The sequence below is a fragment of the Diabrotica virgifera genome, chromosome 2 (assembly GCF_917563875.1).
Source record: "Diabrotica virgifera virgifera chromosome 2, PGI_DIABVI_V3a".
NCBI lineage: Eukaryota > Metazoa > Arthropoda > Insecta > Coleoptera > Chrysomelidae > Diabrotica > Diabrotica virgifera.
Genome location: NC_065444.1, coordinates 10,091,440 through 10,108,174, shown reverse-complemented (window position 1 = coordinate 10,108,174; position 16,735 = coordinate 10,091,440). Strand labels below are relative to the sequence as shown.

General features: G+C 33.0%; 1 protein-coding gene across 3 annotated transcripts in view; it reads left to right on the top strand.

Annotated features, from left to right (window-relative positions):
- LOC114324645 (zinc finger and BTB domain-containing protein 41-like) overlaps positions 1-16,735 on the top strand; it is a 56,891-nt gene that overhangs the window by 28,665 nt on the left and 11,491 nt on the right. For all 3 annotated transcript variants that reach the window (XM_050643344.1, XM_050643345.1, XM_050643346.1), the window contains exons 3-4: positions 611-919; positions 13,223-13,454. In XM_050643344.1, coding sequence (XP_050499301.1) covers positions 611-919; positions 13,223-13,454 — 541 coding nt within the window. The remainder of the gene's footprint in view (positions 1-610; positions 920-13,222; positions 13,455-16,735) is intronic.

The window sequence follows — 16,735 nt, the reverse complement described above, 5'->3', positions numbered from 1 at the left end:
TGCAATTATTTCATGAATAAAACTGTTCAAAACCAAAATTTTATTGTAATTTATTTATGTAAGTACAAATTAGTACAATTAAACACACAGTTGTTATAAATATTTGACTGTTGAAAGTAATCACTTTTTTCATTTTTAAAACATTAATTTTCATTAATGTCACTGAATGTATTTTTTCGTAGCAACGAAGGGCATCTGACATAATGTACTTGACGACGGGATATTATCAAAAATTATCAGTTTAATTTTTTATTTCTGTAGCTTTCTATTGGTCAGAATATCCTATGAATGAAATAATCACCGTAATTTTCTACAGTAGATAATTCTCAATATAATTTTAATCTGATTGGACAGAATTAAACACGTGTTCAAATATCTTACTATACGATTGGAAGGTAAAATCATTAAAAAATAATCAATTTAATTTAGATTTCTGTAGCTTTCTATTGGTCAGAATCTCCTATAAATGAAATAATCTGAGGAATCTCCTGTCTTCGTTTGTCGGTAGAGTTTCTGGACACCCTGTATATACCTAATGAAATATTGGATAACGTGAAAGGTGAATTTAGTGTAATTTAGGCAAACACGTAATTCCAATCTCTTGTTTTAGAACGTTTCTATGGCCAAACCAAATACTATCCAGACTATCAGCAGCCGTCAACAAGTTACTCTACAACGTCGAAGTCGAAAACATTCCTTAGTAGTTCGGAACAACCGGGTCCTTCTGGCTTGCAGACGCCTAAATCCAAACCTTCCGCTTCCTCTGCCAGTCCAGGTCGACTGAAACGGCTGAGGAAGACAGCTCAAGAACAACAAGGAACTCCGCAATCAAGAAAATCATACCAGTGTCCTTATACGTACTGCAATAAGATATTTAGTAGTTCTGAAAAATTGGAGAAGCATGAACAAACTCATACGGGTAAGTTGACACTGTTCGTTTCAAATATTCTTCTTCCTCTCTTCTTCTTCTTAACTCAGGCGAGACTCGTTAGTCTTTGGCACTTGGTCATAAGGCCTTTTTACAATACCTTGTTTTTTTCCTTAAACTCTAATAAGTTCTGTGGCATCAACGAAGGTCAACAGTTTTCTTATTGGTAGTTTGTGGATCTCTTCTGGTTCACACCTCAGATGACCAGTAAATTCCTTCCTTACATCACTTACCACACTACAATGGCATAGTATGTGTATGGCAGTCTCTTCTTCCATTTCGCATTTTCTGCACCATGGTTAACCTGGTTAACATGGTTTAACCAAGGTTAAAAAATGAAAGGTTAATACTAGAGCAAACCCAAATAGAAAAAGTAAAGACATACAAATATCTGGGATCCTGGGTTGATGACAAAAATGACCAAAGCAAAGAAATTAAAGTCCGAATTGAAACTGCAAGGCAAGCATTTATAAAAATGAAGACACTGCTTACAAACAAAGACCTTCAGTTGCCTCTCAGATTGAGGGCTCTAAGATGCTACATATTTTCTATATTACTATACGGAATGGAAGCTTGGACATTGAAAAGGCAACATATAAGAAAAATAGTAGCGTTCGAAATGTGGTGTTACAGAAGAATGTTGAAAATTCAGTGGGTTCAAAGGATTACCAATGTTGAAGTGCTACGACGTTTAAATAAGGAGTTAGAAATTATGAACAGTATAAAAACAAGAAAACTAGAATATTTGGGTCACATTACCAGAGGAGAGAAATATGAGCTGCTGAGAGTTATTATGCAAGGAAGGATCCAAGGAAAAAGAAGCATAGGAAGAAGACGCATCTCCTGGCTGAGGAACCTTAGAGAATGGTTTAACTGTATTCATTACAGTGTTCATTACAACTGTTCAGAGCAGCAGCCAACAAAGTGACCATAGCCATTATGATATCCAACCTCCGCTAGGAGATGGAACTTTAAGAAGAAGAAGCACCATGGTTCATTCACCTTACCTAGTTTGTATAGGTGGTTTCTTAAACGGCAATCTCGAGTCACCATTTCAGTGACCGTTTTGATCTCTCGTTTATTGCGTGTCGTGTTGGGTCCTTAAAGGACGGAAAGGGAGCCAACTATCGGAACTTAGGAAAACACTGACTCTAGACTACACTTTTATTTAAAGTTTACAATATGACAGCCCTGGGCACTAAGGCTATCTTCTCCCGGTGAGGGTGGTTATCCCTTATCCGAGGGGTGGAATAATTGATACGCTTTTACTTGTTGAGTTGTTTTATTTACACTCGCATTAGCATAAGCTGGTAGCACCGCACCCAAAGAACATCTCGTGTAGAAAGAGACACTATCTTTAATGTGGAAATATTACGTCTGATCACCAAGATAGAATGACGAATGTCTCATATAATAATATAGAATTCCCTTGTTATAGTTTTGCTGTTTATATATTTAGAAATGCCTATTCAGCATCGACCATGAAAAGTGTTTATAATTGACTCTGCAATTATTAGTTGAATCGTGATCTAGGATAACAATATTTATATAATCGAATGAAGGTTGTAATATTGTTATGATGACATAAATAACTGAAAGTAATTATCGTAGATAATTACAGGGTGTTTTTAAGATATATCTACTGAGTACAGATGAATTCTTGTACACCTTCCCTTTTTAGGAATTTTCCGACTACGGGGAGGGAAATTTGCAAGTCGTGCTACCAACCCATACTGTGTTGTAATCAATACAAAAAATTTATTTTATATACAAACTTCCTAAGCCTACGCAAATACATAAATAATATAAAATGTTCGTTTAACAACATTGTTTCGTAACACTTGTCACTCACTGTGTTTTCGGATTGTAAGCATATAATCTATTCTTATGTATTTCCTTGATTTTATTGTTTTCTATTCTGATTTTACAATTAACGTTATTTACTTCTGTTATCGTGAAAGGACCTACATAAAGACTATCAAACTTACCATTCTCTTCCCTTTTTACAAGGACTAGGTCTCCTCTTTTAAAGTGTTGTGGTGTTGCTTTGAGCTTATTCTTTTCTTGCCGCTCTTTTTTGTCTTCATTGCTTCTAGTGAGGTGACCTATCGTGTCTATGTACGCTGTGTCCTCTGGTTTCGAAGAAGTGTCCGATATCACGTCTTCTTTGACAAGTGTTCTATTCGGTTTGTTAATGTGACATTCATGGCACTGTTTAACGTATTTTCTTACGTCTTTTTCTAAATTTTTCCATCTAAATCTTGCTTTTAGCTTCTTTATTAGTCTATTTTTCTTTAAGTGTCCTCCGAACATCGGGTGATTATGGTATTCTTCTATTAATCTGTGTTTTTCTTTGTCATCTTTTATTGTTTCTGGTACTTCACATATGTATATTTCTATATTCTTCAATTTTTTATTTCCTTCTTTAATAAATTCATCAATTGTGCACATTTTAAAAATAATATCATTTACGTATATTTTTACTTTACGTACTGCATTCTCTACCGCCAGCTTATCAAGCTGTACCAACGCTTGGTTTAAATCGAAATGATTCAATCCTGTGGCTATGCTTTTGCTGCATTTTATTTTGTTTTTGGCCCTAATGCTCAGTCTTGGTGAGATTAGTTCTGCTCCAAAGGACAAAATTGGTAGTCTATGCGCCTCTAAATTATTTAGTACCTTCCTTACTGTCTGTTTGGTGGCTTCTGGCTGTAGTGCGAGTTCACTTTCAGCCTTTGTTTGTCTTGCTTCTTTCTCCTTTTCTTTTGCTTGAGCTCTTGTTATAGCTAGTATATGGGCGTTGTCTATGTATAGGTTTTTTAGTTGATGCAATGTTATTCTTGAAAGGCTGTCTGCGTAGTTACTTTTCCCTGTTATATACTCTATTTCGAAGTCATATTCTTCTAGGTCTAATCTGATCCTCGTGAGTTTTGAGGTTGGTTCTTTCATTGCAAATAGGTGTGTCAAAGGTTTATGGTCTGTTTTTACTTTGAATGTTGGTGCTCCATATAGGTAACATTTAAAATAATTAATTCCCCAATGAATCGCTAGTAATTCCTTAACGATTATAGGTTTATTACATTCTCCTTTACTAAAACTTCTTGATGCATATGCTATAGGTAGGTCAATTCCGTTATAATCTTGACTTAGGATTGCTGAACAACTCTCATTGGATGCGTCTGTTGTTAAGATAAACTGTTTGTTGAAATCAGGATATTTTAAAATTGGTGGTTTCGTCAGAGATGCTTTAAGCTTTTTGAATGCTTTTTCACACTCCTCGGTCCACGAAAATTCTACTCCTTTCCTCGATAATTTGTTGAGTGGTCTGCATATTTCCGCAAAATTTTTAATAAAACGTCTGTAATAGTTGCAAAATGCTACAAATCTCTTTGTTTCTTCCGCTGTCTGAGGTGTCGGATATTGTTCAATTGCTGCATACTTCGCTTTGTCTGGTGATACTCCCTCTTGAGAAAGATCATGTCCTAAATATGTTACTTCCCTTCTAAAGAATTGACATTTTCCTGGGTTAAGTTTCAAATTGAATTTTCGACATGTCTCGAATGTCTTTTTCAGGTTGTCTAAGTGATGTTTTTCGGATATTCCAATTACTACGATATCGTCCATGTAAAGAAATGCTTTGTCTGGTGTTAATCCTGAAAATGCTATTGACATCATTCTTGAAAAGCTATTTGGGCTTACATTTAATCCAAAAGGTAATCTGGTAAATTGAAATGCTCCATTTTCTGTGCTGAACGATGTGTATTTTCTCGATGATTTTTCTAATGGTATCTGGTGAAAGCCTGACATTAAGTCTATAACTGAAAACCATTTTGCTCTTCCTAGTTGATCTAATATCGAATCTATTCTTGGTAATGGAAATTTGTCTGTAACTATCTTCTTGTTCAGTTGTCTAAAATCTATGCATAATCTCCATGCTTTTCCTCCATCTATAGCTTTTTTCGGTACCAGTACTACTGGGCTGTTGTACTCGGATGTAGATGGTTCTATGATTCCTTGGTCTCTTAGGTTTTGTACTTGTCGATTTAATTCCTCTGTTTGCGCATGAGGTGTCCTATAATTCTTGATATATACCGGAGTTTGGTCTTTAACTCTTAGTTTTTGTTCGTAGAAATTGTTACAGGTTAACATATCATGCCTTAGGGCGAATATGTCTGAATATTGCTCGCATAACGATACTAAGTTGTCTCGTATGTATTCTGGTATGTCTAATTTCAGTGATTCTCGTAATTCTTTTTTTCTGTCCTTGCTGTCGTTGACTAGCCTATATATATTGAATAGTTTAATATCCAACGTCCTGATTGTGCTTGCGTCTACATTTACTGTTTCGTACGTTGTGTTCAAAATTTTGATGTATGGATTATTACTTGAAATAATTGCTCTTGCTATGAATATTCCTGGTTGTATTTCTTGCTGTTCCACTATCCTGTCTTTCTTTAACGTTTGAAAAAATTTTACAATTCTGTAAATTTCACATCTAGGCGGTATTATTATGGTGTCATTGTCTATATTATCCAGAATTTTCGTACTAATGTAACAATCGTTGTCCTCTTTAATGTGCATTTTAAGGTTTGCGTAATCTAGTATACATTGAAAGTTAGAAATAAAGTCTCTCCCAATGATTCCGTCTGTTGGAATTGGAAAGTTAGGTTCTACCAATTGAAAGATGTGTTCGAATCGAGTTCCTTTTACTTCGAGTGTTGTCTCAACTTCTCCCATTGTTTGCAACTCTCCTTTAGTGACTCCTTTTATTTTCGCCTTTGTGTTTGGTTTCACCTGTTCCTTCATAAAATCTTGTGAACATTTTAGTATTGAAATGTCAGCTCCTGTGTCTATGATAAAAGTGCTTGTGTTTTCAAGAATTCCTGTTTTCATTCGTACAAAGTTCGTTAGGTTTAGGTCTAAGTTGTAAATGTTATATTTTATTTCTGCCTGTGTGCTTCCAACTTCTTGTTCATTCAAAACCCCAACTGCTGGTTTTCTTGCTCTTCTTGACTGTCCTCTATTTCTAGTAACCTTACGTTCCTGTTACGTCCGCCTCTCTGGTTTCCTCTGTATGTTTGATTGTTAAATTGTCTGTATCCTCTGTTCGAATAATTTCGTTGATTGTCCGTTGCTTCTCCTTCGTTCCGTTGTCCGAAGTTATTTCTTCTTCCTCTGTCGATAGTTCGATAGTCTTACGGTGTATATAGATATGTAGTATATAGATATATAGTAAAAAATATAGAGATAAAATAATACGTCAATATATGGTAAAAATATGTAAAAATTGCAGTAGTAATAAAAATTCAAAAATAAATAACGTTATATTAACCCTTGTAAATAAGTAGTTAGAATAATAATTTAAATGTATTATGCATATAGCGTATATTTGTTATATCGTATATTTATTTTGATAGGTATATTTACGATAGCAAATATTAAGATCATAAAAAATTGCAAAAATGTACTAAAAATCAGTAGTCAAATAATAAATGAATAAAAGTCAGCAAGGATAAAGTATACGTTGATAAATATGTAAAAATCATATAAAATTGTATCATTGCGTCCTATAATAACTTAATATGAGGGTAAAAAAAAATCTTTGTATATTGATAAATATTGGTAATAGAATAGAATAATTAAGTAAAAATAGGTAAACTTGAAACATATATTAATGTAATTAAGGTAGCACATAATGTTTATACTTTATACTTTATATTAATCAGGAAATACCATAAAAATAGCTAATATGGACTTACCACTTTTACGCGTCTTTGTTCGTATCACAAGTCCTTGCTGCACGTTCCATAGCATTGTCCATTTTCCATTGTCCCACGATGTTCCATCTCCATACTATTCCCTTTTCAGCTCCGCGTCGGCCTGATGTCTCCATCCATTTTACATACCACACTGTTGTCTAAGGTGGTCTAGGTGCCTGAACATTGACGTGTTTCTTCATACCTGGCCTGTTCACCAGTCCTGAGTTCTTCCCTGGTTCTGGATCGCCATATGACAGCCCTGGGCACTAAGGCTATCTTCTCCCGGTGAGGGTGGTTATCCCTTATCCGAGGGGTGGAATAATTGATACGCTTTTACTTGTTGAGTTGTTTTATTTACACTCGCATTAGCATAAGCTGGTAGCACCGCACCCAAAGAACATCTCGTGTAGAAAGAGACACTATCTTTAATGTGGAAATATTACGTCTGATCACCAAGATAGAATGACGAATGTCTCATATAATAATATAGAATTCCCTTGTTATAGTTTTGCTGTTTATATATTTAGAAATGCCTATTCAGCATCGACCATGAAAAGTGTTTATAATTGACTCTGCAATTATTAGTTGAATCGTGATCTAGGATAACAATATTTATATAATCGAATGAAGGTTGTAATATTGTTATGATGACATAAATAACTGAAAGTAATTATCGTAGATAATTACAGGGTGTTTTTAAGATATATCTACTGAGTACAGATGAATTCTTGTACAACAACATCCATAAACGTAAGGTTAAGAAGATGTTGTTTCGCGGGGTAGTCGTTCAGACACCCATCTCGCAGGACTTCTACTATAATAGTAATCTTAATGATGATCTATTTTACCTCTCTTCGGGCTTTTTATATCTTTCTTTTATTTTGGACTTTTAAAGTAAACGGTACGTGTGTATCGTTACTTACTTGCGAGGTTACCCAAACAAAATCCATCAATCAACCTTCGCTTTGTTTGTGATTATAGAAACAACACCTTCTGTAACGACCTAATTATGCCTAAATTATATACATTTTTTGGATACACATTATACCGGGTGGCCACTTATATTTTCCCCCATTTTAACTGCATATAACTTCTAAACGGCTCAAAATAGAAATATGCGGTTTTCGCTGAAATGTTTTATTTTAATAAAAGTTTTGTCTGAATGGATTGAATTTTTTATATCTCTGTCAAATACGAAAAAAAAATGGCGGATTTTTGAAAAAAACGTTGTTGACTTTTTTTAATGGAACACCCAGTATATTGTTGTTCTGAAGCTATTTTATTGTGGCATTTTTATAATCAAGTATATTCAAATGGGAAATAAGCCACAATTTTACCTAAAAATGATTTTATTAACGTTTCGACGCCCAAGTCGGGTGTCGTTGTCAAAATACAAAATAATACTAAATAAACAAAAATGTTGTTGCTTAGTAAAAAATTCTTCTAATAATTTATTTAATCTGACTCATTTATATCGGCAATTCAGACACGTATTATACATTTTAAAGTAGACGACTTTAAAATGATATTGTATATTTTTATTATATTATATTATATTACCCAGTATATTTTTCTGTAAATTGAAAGAAAGGTCATTCACCTATCCAGCGATATAACGTTTTTCAAAATCGGTTGTCAAATCACTGAGTAATTAATTTTTAAAATTAGAGGTGCAATGTGGATATCACATACCTAAATAACATCTAAGCACAAAATGATATTGTTATGTGATTTCCACATTGTCTCTCTCATTTTAAAAATTAATTGCTCAGTCATTTGACAACCGATTTTAAAAAACTTTATATCGCTGGATAGGTAAATGACCGTTTTTTTCAAGTTACAAAAAAATGTACTGGTTGTTTTAATAAAAAAAATCAACAAAGTTTTTTTTTTCAAAAATCCGCCATTTTTTATTTAAAAGCGATATAAAAAATGGTCATTTACCTAAAAACTTGAAAAAACGGTCATTTACCTATCCAGTGATATAATTTTTTTTAAAATCGGTTGTCAAATGCCTGAGCAATTAATTTTTAAAATGAGAAATGCAATGTGGAAATCGCATAACATAATATCAATTTGCTTAGTTGTGTTATTTAGGTATGTGATATCCACGTTGCACCTCTCATTTTAAAAATTAATTACTCAGTGATTTGACAACCGATTTTGAAAAACTTTATATCGCTGGATAGGTGAATGACCTTTCTTTCAATTTACAAAAAAATATACTGGGTGTTCCATTAAAAAAAGTTAACAACGTTTTTTTTTTAAATCCGCCATTTTTTTTTCGTATTTGAAAGCGATATAAAAAATTCAATCCATTGAGACAAAACTTTTACTAAAATAAAACATTTCAGCGAAAACCGCATATTTGTATCTTGAGCCGTTTAGAAGTTATAGGCAGGTAAAATGGGAGAAAATATAAGTGGACACCCGGTATTATACACTAAGGGTTTTTTCCCTTACTGTACATGAGGTTCATCAAACTATTCGAGAGTTTTTTATCAATATTCTTGATTATTTTTTTAGTCTGGATTTGTTCTTGAGTGGCTCTCAATTTTTTTGATGATTCTTTATCAGCCATTTCTGAATCTCGTTTTTAGTAGCATCTTTAGTGATTCCACAGAAAGATTCTGGCCTTTAAAAGTTTCTCTCGAGCCTTGTTTCGCCAAACTATTTGCTCATTCGTTCCCATGCACCCTTTCATGCATGACCCGGCACCCACATTAAAGATACTTTATTGTCTTTTGCCGGGTTGTTGAGGATATTGTTATAAAACTGAATTTTTACGCGGTTGACTTTACTATTTTATTATTTATGTTTTTTTAGGCACTAAGTTTAATTTTAGTTGACTTTATTTATTTTTAGTAACTTACAACTAAACAAATTAAAAATCAATACCTTTTATTTTACAAACTATGATAAACTCTTAACATTAATTAATTTATTAGAAAATACTACACTAATTTTATACGTTACAAAATAACCACGGCTTTATTATAATTTATTTACAATTTATTTCGCGACGGCTACAAATTTATGACTAAACTCTAATTCCAAAATGTCTCTTTATGTAGTTATAAAATTAATTTACTGATTTCCAGAAAAATCGAAAGGTAAGTATTAGTTACAGAGCAATAAAAAAGTGTATTCGATGGCCTTCTAGATCGTAAACAAGTTTCCTCTCGCCCTCGGACAGTTCGTCGCCAGAAAGTTCTGCCGTTGACAGGGCCGGCCTGGGACCGTGACAATATCTTGACAGTTTTTCACCAGTTTTGATTTGGTGAGTGGGTTCTTTACAGCCAGAATAGCCGATTGGCCGATCTGTTACTTCGGACGTTGAAGTTTTTTTTTGAGAGGTAGACTGTCAGCTATCTCTCCATGTTTTTGGTGGTCTCCCCGGTGGACGCTTGCCAGATGGTTTTCCTTCTAGCGCAATTCTTGGTAGTATGTGCTCCTCCATTCCTTTTACATGACTGAACCATTCTCTTCGTCTTTTCCTACCCCACTTACTACATCTTGCACGCCACATTGTTCCCTGATGATGTTGTTTCGTATTCTATCCCTTCTTGTCTTCCCTACAATTGCTCTTAGTGTCTTCATTTCGGCTGTTAGTAGTATGCTTTTGGTTTTATTGGTGTCTTCTCTTGATTCAATACCATAGGTCATAACAACTCTGATGCAAGCTTTATAAATTCTAACTTTGCTGTCCATTATTATCATATACCTATGGGTTATTCCAGACCACATCTCTCAAACATCTGGACATGACTGCGACCTTGTTTGTTTGTCCTCTGAGGTCTCTGGCTGGGTCATGATAACCTGATAATTATACACCTAGATATTTGAACTGGTTTAGCTGCTCTATGGGTTCCCCTCTACCACGAGCTTCCATCTAATTGGATATTTCGCAATGGTAATGCATTTTGTTTTCTGCGAGGATATGTTCATGTTCAGTCGTCGACATGCTTGGTAGAATCGATAAAGTTGTCTTTGTAGGTCATCCTCATCATATGCAATCAGGGCTGCATCATCCGCATAGCACACTATACTGATTCTACTGTGACCTGACCGAGTCTGTATTCTTGTAGCGATTCCACATCTTCTATTATATCATCCATCAGCATATTGAATAGAAATGGGTTGAGGCTGTCTCCTGATTACCCTGGTGTTGGTGTGTTGGCCGTAGTGGTGTCGTTTGTTTTAATTTTTGTCGTGTTGTTATTGTTCAGCTGTTTTATGACTTCCACAATGTTTGCCGGTATCCTTTTTTTCTTTCCTTTCTTTAATATATCGCTAAGGTCGCGTTCAGAGTGGACGAGCAAAGAGCAAAGAGCAACGAGCAAAGAGCAAAGAGCAAAAAGTGCACGTTCAGAGTGGACGAGCAAAGAGCAAAGAAGTGCTAATAGCGGGTAGTTACGCTAGACGAGAGTTTAGTTCTTTTCCACTCGGCAGTGTGGATAGGAGCGGTAGGATATTTGCTCTTTACTCTCACAGTAGTCCATGTAGTGAGACCGCTCCCGTCTGAAAAAATTTCCGATTCGGTCTCTTTGTGGATTCCTATTTAAAAATATTTTAAAATTTCCTTTAAAAAAATCTGAAGGGTGCCGGGCAGAATTTTTGGGCAGAAATTGTTTAAACAATTTTTTTTAAGCAAATACAAAATATCACGTTTTTTGCTCTGGAACATATATTTTTAAGTTTTTTGGGTCATTCTAAACAACAAAGGTATCTTGTAAATGTTCTCAAAAATTGATAGTTTTCGAGTTATAGGCAATTTAAAATCTGAAAAATGCGCAAATACGCATTTTCGAGGCCTAAAAACTCATATTTAAATTAGTATTTTTGAGGTTTCCAGATACTTAAATTGAAGTTTAAACATTGAGCTTCAAGACTCTGAAGAGTGATCGCGTCTAACCTTAATTTATACCGTTGTTTTTTAATTGATAAATATGCGTGTTTATCCGATTTTTTTGCCGGTGCGGCGCGCTCTATTTAAAAAATCTCCTATTTTCCTCCGAAAATTATTTTTTCTAGATTTTTTGGGATTTTCTAAATAAAATAAGTTTCTTGACATTTTTCTCAAAAGTTAACAGTTTTAAAGTTATAAGCGATTTAAAATCCAAAAATGAGTTTTTTTTTAACGTATAACTTTAAAACTATTAACTTTTGAGAAAAATGTCAAGAAACTTATTTTATTTAGAATATCCCAAAAAATCTAGAAAAAATAATTTTCGGAGGAAATAGGAGATTTTTGAAATAGAGCGCGCCGAACCGGCAAAAAAATCTGATAAACACGCATATTTAACAATTAAAAAACAACGGTATAAATTAAGGTTAGACGCGATCACTCTTCAGAATCGAAGCTGAATGTTTATTCATCAATTTAAGTATCTGGTAACCTCAAAAATACTGATTGAAATATGAATTTTTAAGCCGCGAAAATGCGTATTTTCGCATTTTTCAGATTTTAAATCGCCTATAACTCGAACACTATTAATTTTTGGGAAAAATTACAAGATACCTTTTTTGTTTAGAATAACCCAAAAAACCTAAAAATATATGTTCCGGAGCAAAAAAACGTGATCTTTTGTATTTGTTTAAAAATAGTTATTTATTAAACAGTTCGTGAAGTATGCTTTTTGCGAACGCACGCAATATTTAGAGCACGAGCGACAGCGGCGCGAGTGCTATACATCGCGTAAGTTCGCAAAAAGTACTTCATGCACAGTTTCATACAATATTTTATCTACTCTACCATAAACAAATAAAAAACTGTAACTCTTCGTCACTGGAATTCATTTCTATTTTACAATTTTTAGAACTTTGACATTTAAAAATTCTAACTTCTTTCAAACCACAAAACTGTAAAAACTTTTGTCGTAATTTATTGCTCATTATGTCATGACCATGACAACGCCAAAGTTAAGGATATTTGATTATATGAAAGTGTGTTAAAAACAGTGCGAAAAGTAAGTCCCATTTAAAATACATTGTTACTTCACGCTCACTTTAAACACTTCACGCACTGCTATTTTTATAATGACAGTTTTCACAAACTAAAAACTTACACATAACATAGCATAGAGTAGATAAAATTGTTTAAACAATTTCTGCCCAAAAATTCCTCCCGGTGCTCTTCAGATTTGTTTAAAGGGGACATTTTTGAATAGGAATTGCCAAAGAAACCGAATCAAAATTTTTTTCAGACGGGAGCGGTCTCACAACATGGACCAAAGAGTGCGAGCGGAGAAATCAAACTTGTTTGGTTTCGCCGCTTTGCTCTTTGCTAGCACTCTGTGTACCTCCATTTCCCAGTATGAGTTTGATTTTTCTGCTTTGCTCTTTGCTCTTTGCTCGTCCACTCTGAACGCGGCCTAAGTCTGACTCTGTTAAATGCTTTTGTTAGGTACATATACCCTTCGTAGAAATCATTTTTAATTATTGAAAAAAATACTAAAATAAAAAAATAACATATTACTTACATCTTAAATGCTTATTGTATAATATATTATAATATGATTTTCTTGTATTTTAGGTTCCTCGCCTTACAAATGTGAACACTGCAAAAAGGTGTTTTCTTCTAAGTTCAAATTGGTCAGGCACGCCCTCATACACTCTGATCGCAAACCATTCAGCTGTACGGTATGTGACCGCACGTTTCATCGCAAAGACCACCTCAAGAACCATATCAAAGTGCACAGTCCTCAAAAAGACATCCATGTTTGTGATTCATGCAAGAAACAGTACACATCGTTGCTTAGTTACAGGTATTGAACAATTACTTTAAAGAATACTATAATGAGTTATTTACTTTATTTTATGTCACATCGGTTTAATATTGTGTATTTATTACTTAGTTACGAACCACATAATGGTATACTTTATGCCCCCGAGGGCATAAAGTATGTGTCTCCTATGTATACTGCATCATTTTACTTGATATTTTCCCTGTAAGTAGGAACTAGCTCAAAAAAGTCTACCCTATATTCTATGGCGCTTTTTATCTTGGGGTTGGTTCCCAAAATTTTTTGGTCAAAAGTTGCTAGAGAACCTAATTCTAAGCAAAAACTGTTCTATATATTTTTTTAAACTCGATACTTTTTGAGTTATGCGTGGTTGAAAATTTGCCATTTTCATAAAAAAATGACACTTTTTTAACTATTTAGAATGGGAAATAAGCCACAATATTATTAAAAAATGATTTTTATTAACGTTTCGACGCCCAAATCGGGTGCCGTTGTCAAAATACAAAATACTATTAACATAAACAAAAATGTTGTTGCTTAGTAAAAAAATTCTTCTAATAATTTATTTAATTTGACTCATTTATATCGGCAATTCAAATACATATAATACATTTTAAAGTAGAAGACTTTAAAATGATATTGCCAATATTTATGATATATTAATTAAAATAAATAATCAAATTAAATAAATTATTAGAAGAATTTTTTTACTAAGCAACAACATTTTTGTTTATGTTAATAGTATTTTGTATTTTGACAAAGGCACCCGATTTGGGCGTCGAAACGTTAATAAAAATCATTTTTTAATAATACTGTGGCTTATTTCCCATTCTAAATAGTTAAAATTGTAAAAATGCCACAAGAAAATAGCTTCAGAACAACATTAAAAAATGACACCTTTTCGGACGGTTTTTTGCGAATACCTTAAAAATTATACATCATCTAACGACAAAAACTGTACAGGGTGTTTCATTAATAATTGTCCATATAGTAACTGGAGAAACCTTAGCACAAAATACGAAGATTTAACCTAAAACACTTAAAAAATAAAATGTGGTTCCTTACTGAGTTACAGGGTGTTTTGTCTAAAAATTTAAAAACTATTTTTGCTCAGCATTTTAAAACTATTCGACGTATCCTTTTTATACTTGGCAGAAAGTACGACTACTTATACACCCTACTAAATTATGATAAACAAACGTTTCTAGCTACTACCAGAGGCGTACGACAGGGGATAGTGAATGGTTGATCCTTCTCAAATTCTACGCCACTGGAGGAATTACTATTTTAGTGCCATTTTTAGATTCTCCAATACTTTCTACGTAAATAATATACTCTTCATTGGTAACGATAAAGTCATTAGTTTTCGAGATATTTGAAGTTAAATATGAAACGGCACAGTTATTTTGATTAATTTATGATAATGATTCATATGATTAAAATTTAAAAATTATTTTTACCCAGTACTTTAAAACTATTTGGGGTATTCTTATCATACTTGGCATAAAGTGTAGGTACTGTACACCCTACTAAATTAAGATAATTAAACGTTTCTAGCTACTACCAGAGGCGTACGACAGGGGATAGTGGCTGGTTGACCCTTCTCAAATTCTACGCCACTGACGAAATTGCTATTTTAGTGAAATTTTTTGATTTTGCAATACTTTTTATGTAAATAATATACTCTTCATTCGTAACAATAAAATGATTAGTTTTCGAGTTATTTGAAATTAAAAATTAAGCGACACAATACATTAATCGAAATAACCGTGTCGTTTTATTTTTAACTTAAAGATCTCGAAAATTAATGACTTTATTGTTACGAATGAAGAGTATATTATTTTCATAGAAAGTATTGGAGAATCCAAAAATTGAACTAAAATAGTAATTCCGCCAGTTGCGTAGAATTTGGAAAGGGTCAACCATTCACTATCCCCCGTCGTACGCTTCTGGTAATAGCCAGAAACGTTTGTTTAACATAATTTAGTAGTTTGTACAGTACCTATACTTCCTGCCAAGTATGAAAAGGATACGTCGAATAGTTTTAAAATGCTAAGCAAAAATAGTTTTTAAATTTTTAGATAAAACACCCTGTAACTCAGTAAGGAACCACATTTTATTTAACTGTTTTAGGTTAAATCTTCGTATTTTGTGTTAAGGTTTCTCCAGTTACTATATGGACAATTATTACTGAAACACCCTGTATAAACCATTTTTGTAGCGTATGAAAAATCGAAGAAACTCATTTACTCTCTTCTAGTTATAATAAAATAAAAGATATGGTTGATGAAAAGAGATTTTTTTGGTGCATGCTCAAATCAGGGTATTCAACTTAAAATAATAGCGAAATGGTCGATTTTAGGGGTATAATGCTACCGATATCTTTTATAGTGCTTAAAAAGTCCTTTAAAACGAGCACTGTTAAATGTTGATTACATTCAAACTAAGCGAGATATGTTGCAAAAAAAATTGATGACTATTGTATTTTAAGGAAAAATGAGAAATATATATAACACCTCATCCACTAGAATCTAAATGCATCGTTTTCCTTCTATAATACCTTTTATTATAGTGTTATTTCTATGCTTAAAAAGTTGGATGGGTTTATTATGAATAGTTTTTGAAAAAAATAAGATCAAATTATATAACGAATTTTTAAATTTTCCTAAAAATCTTCCTGTTTCTAACTCAAAAGTGATAAGAGATAGAAAAAAAATATGCAGTACAAAAATGTAGGGTATTTTCATATAAAAATTTTGTTTTGTATTTTATTACTGTATCTCTTTATAGTTTTCAAGTTTCATAGAGAAAAGGAAGATTTTTAAGAAACTTGAAAAATGCGCTCTATAATTTGATCTTAGTTTTTTCAAAAACCATGTATTTTAAACCCATCCAACATTTGAACATAGAAATAACACTGTAATAAAAGGTATTGTAGAAGTAAAATGATGCATTTAAATCTGGTGGATGAGGGGTTAATATACTTCGCATTTTATCTTAAAATAAATTAGCCATACATTTTTTACATTAGGTATATCTCGCTTAGTTTGAATGTAATCGACATTAAACTATGCTCGTTTTAAAGGTCTTTTCAAGCACTATAAAAGATATTAATAGCATTATATTCCTAAAATCGATTATTTCGCTGTTATTTTAAGTTGAACTCATAAATTTGAGCATTCACCAAAAAAAAATCTCGTTTCACCTACCGTATCTCTTTTTGTATTATATCTAGAAGGTTTATGAAGAAATAAATCTCTTTGATTTTTCGTATGCTACAAAAAAGTTTTTGTTTTCGTTAG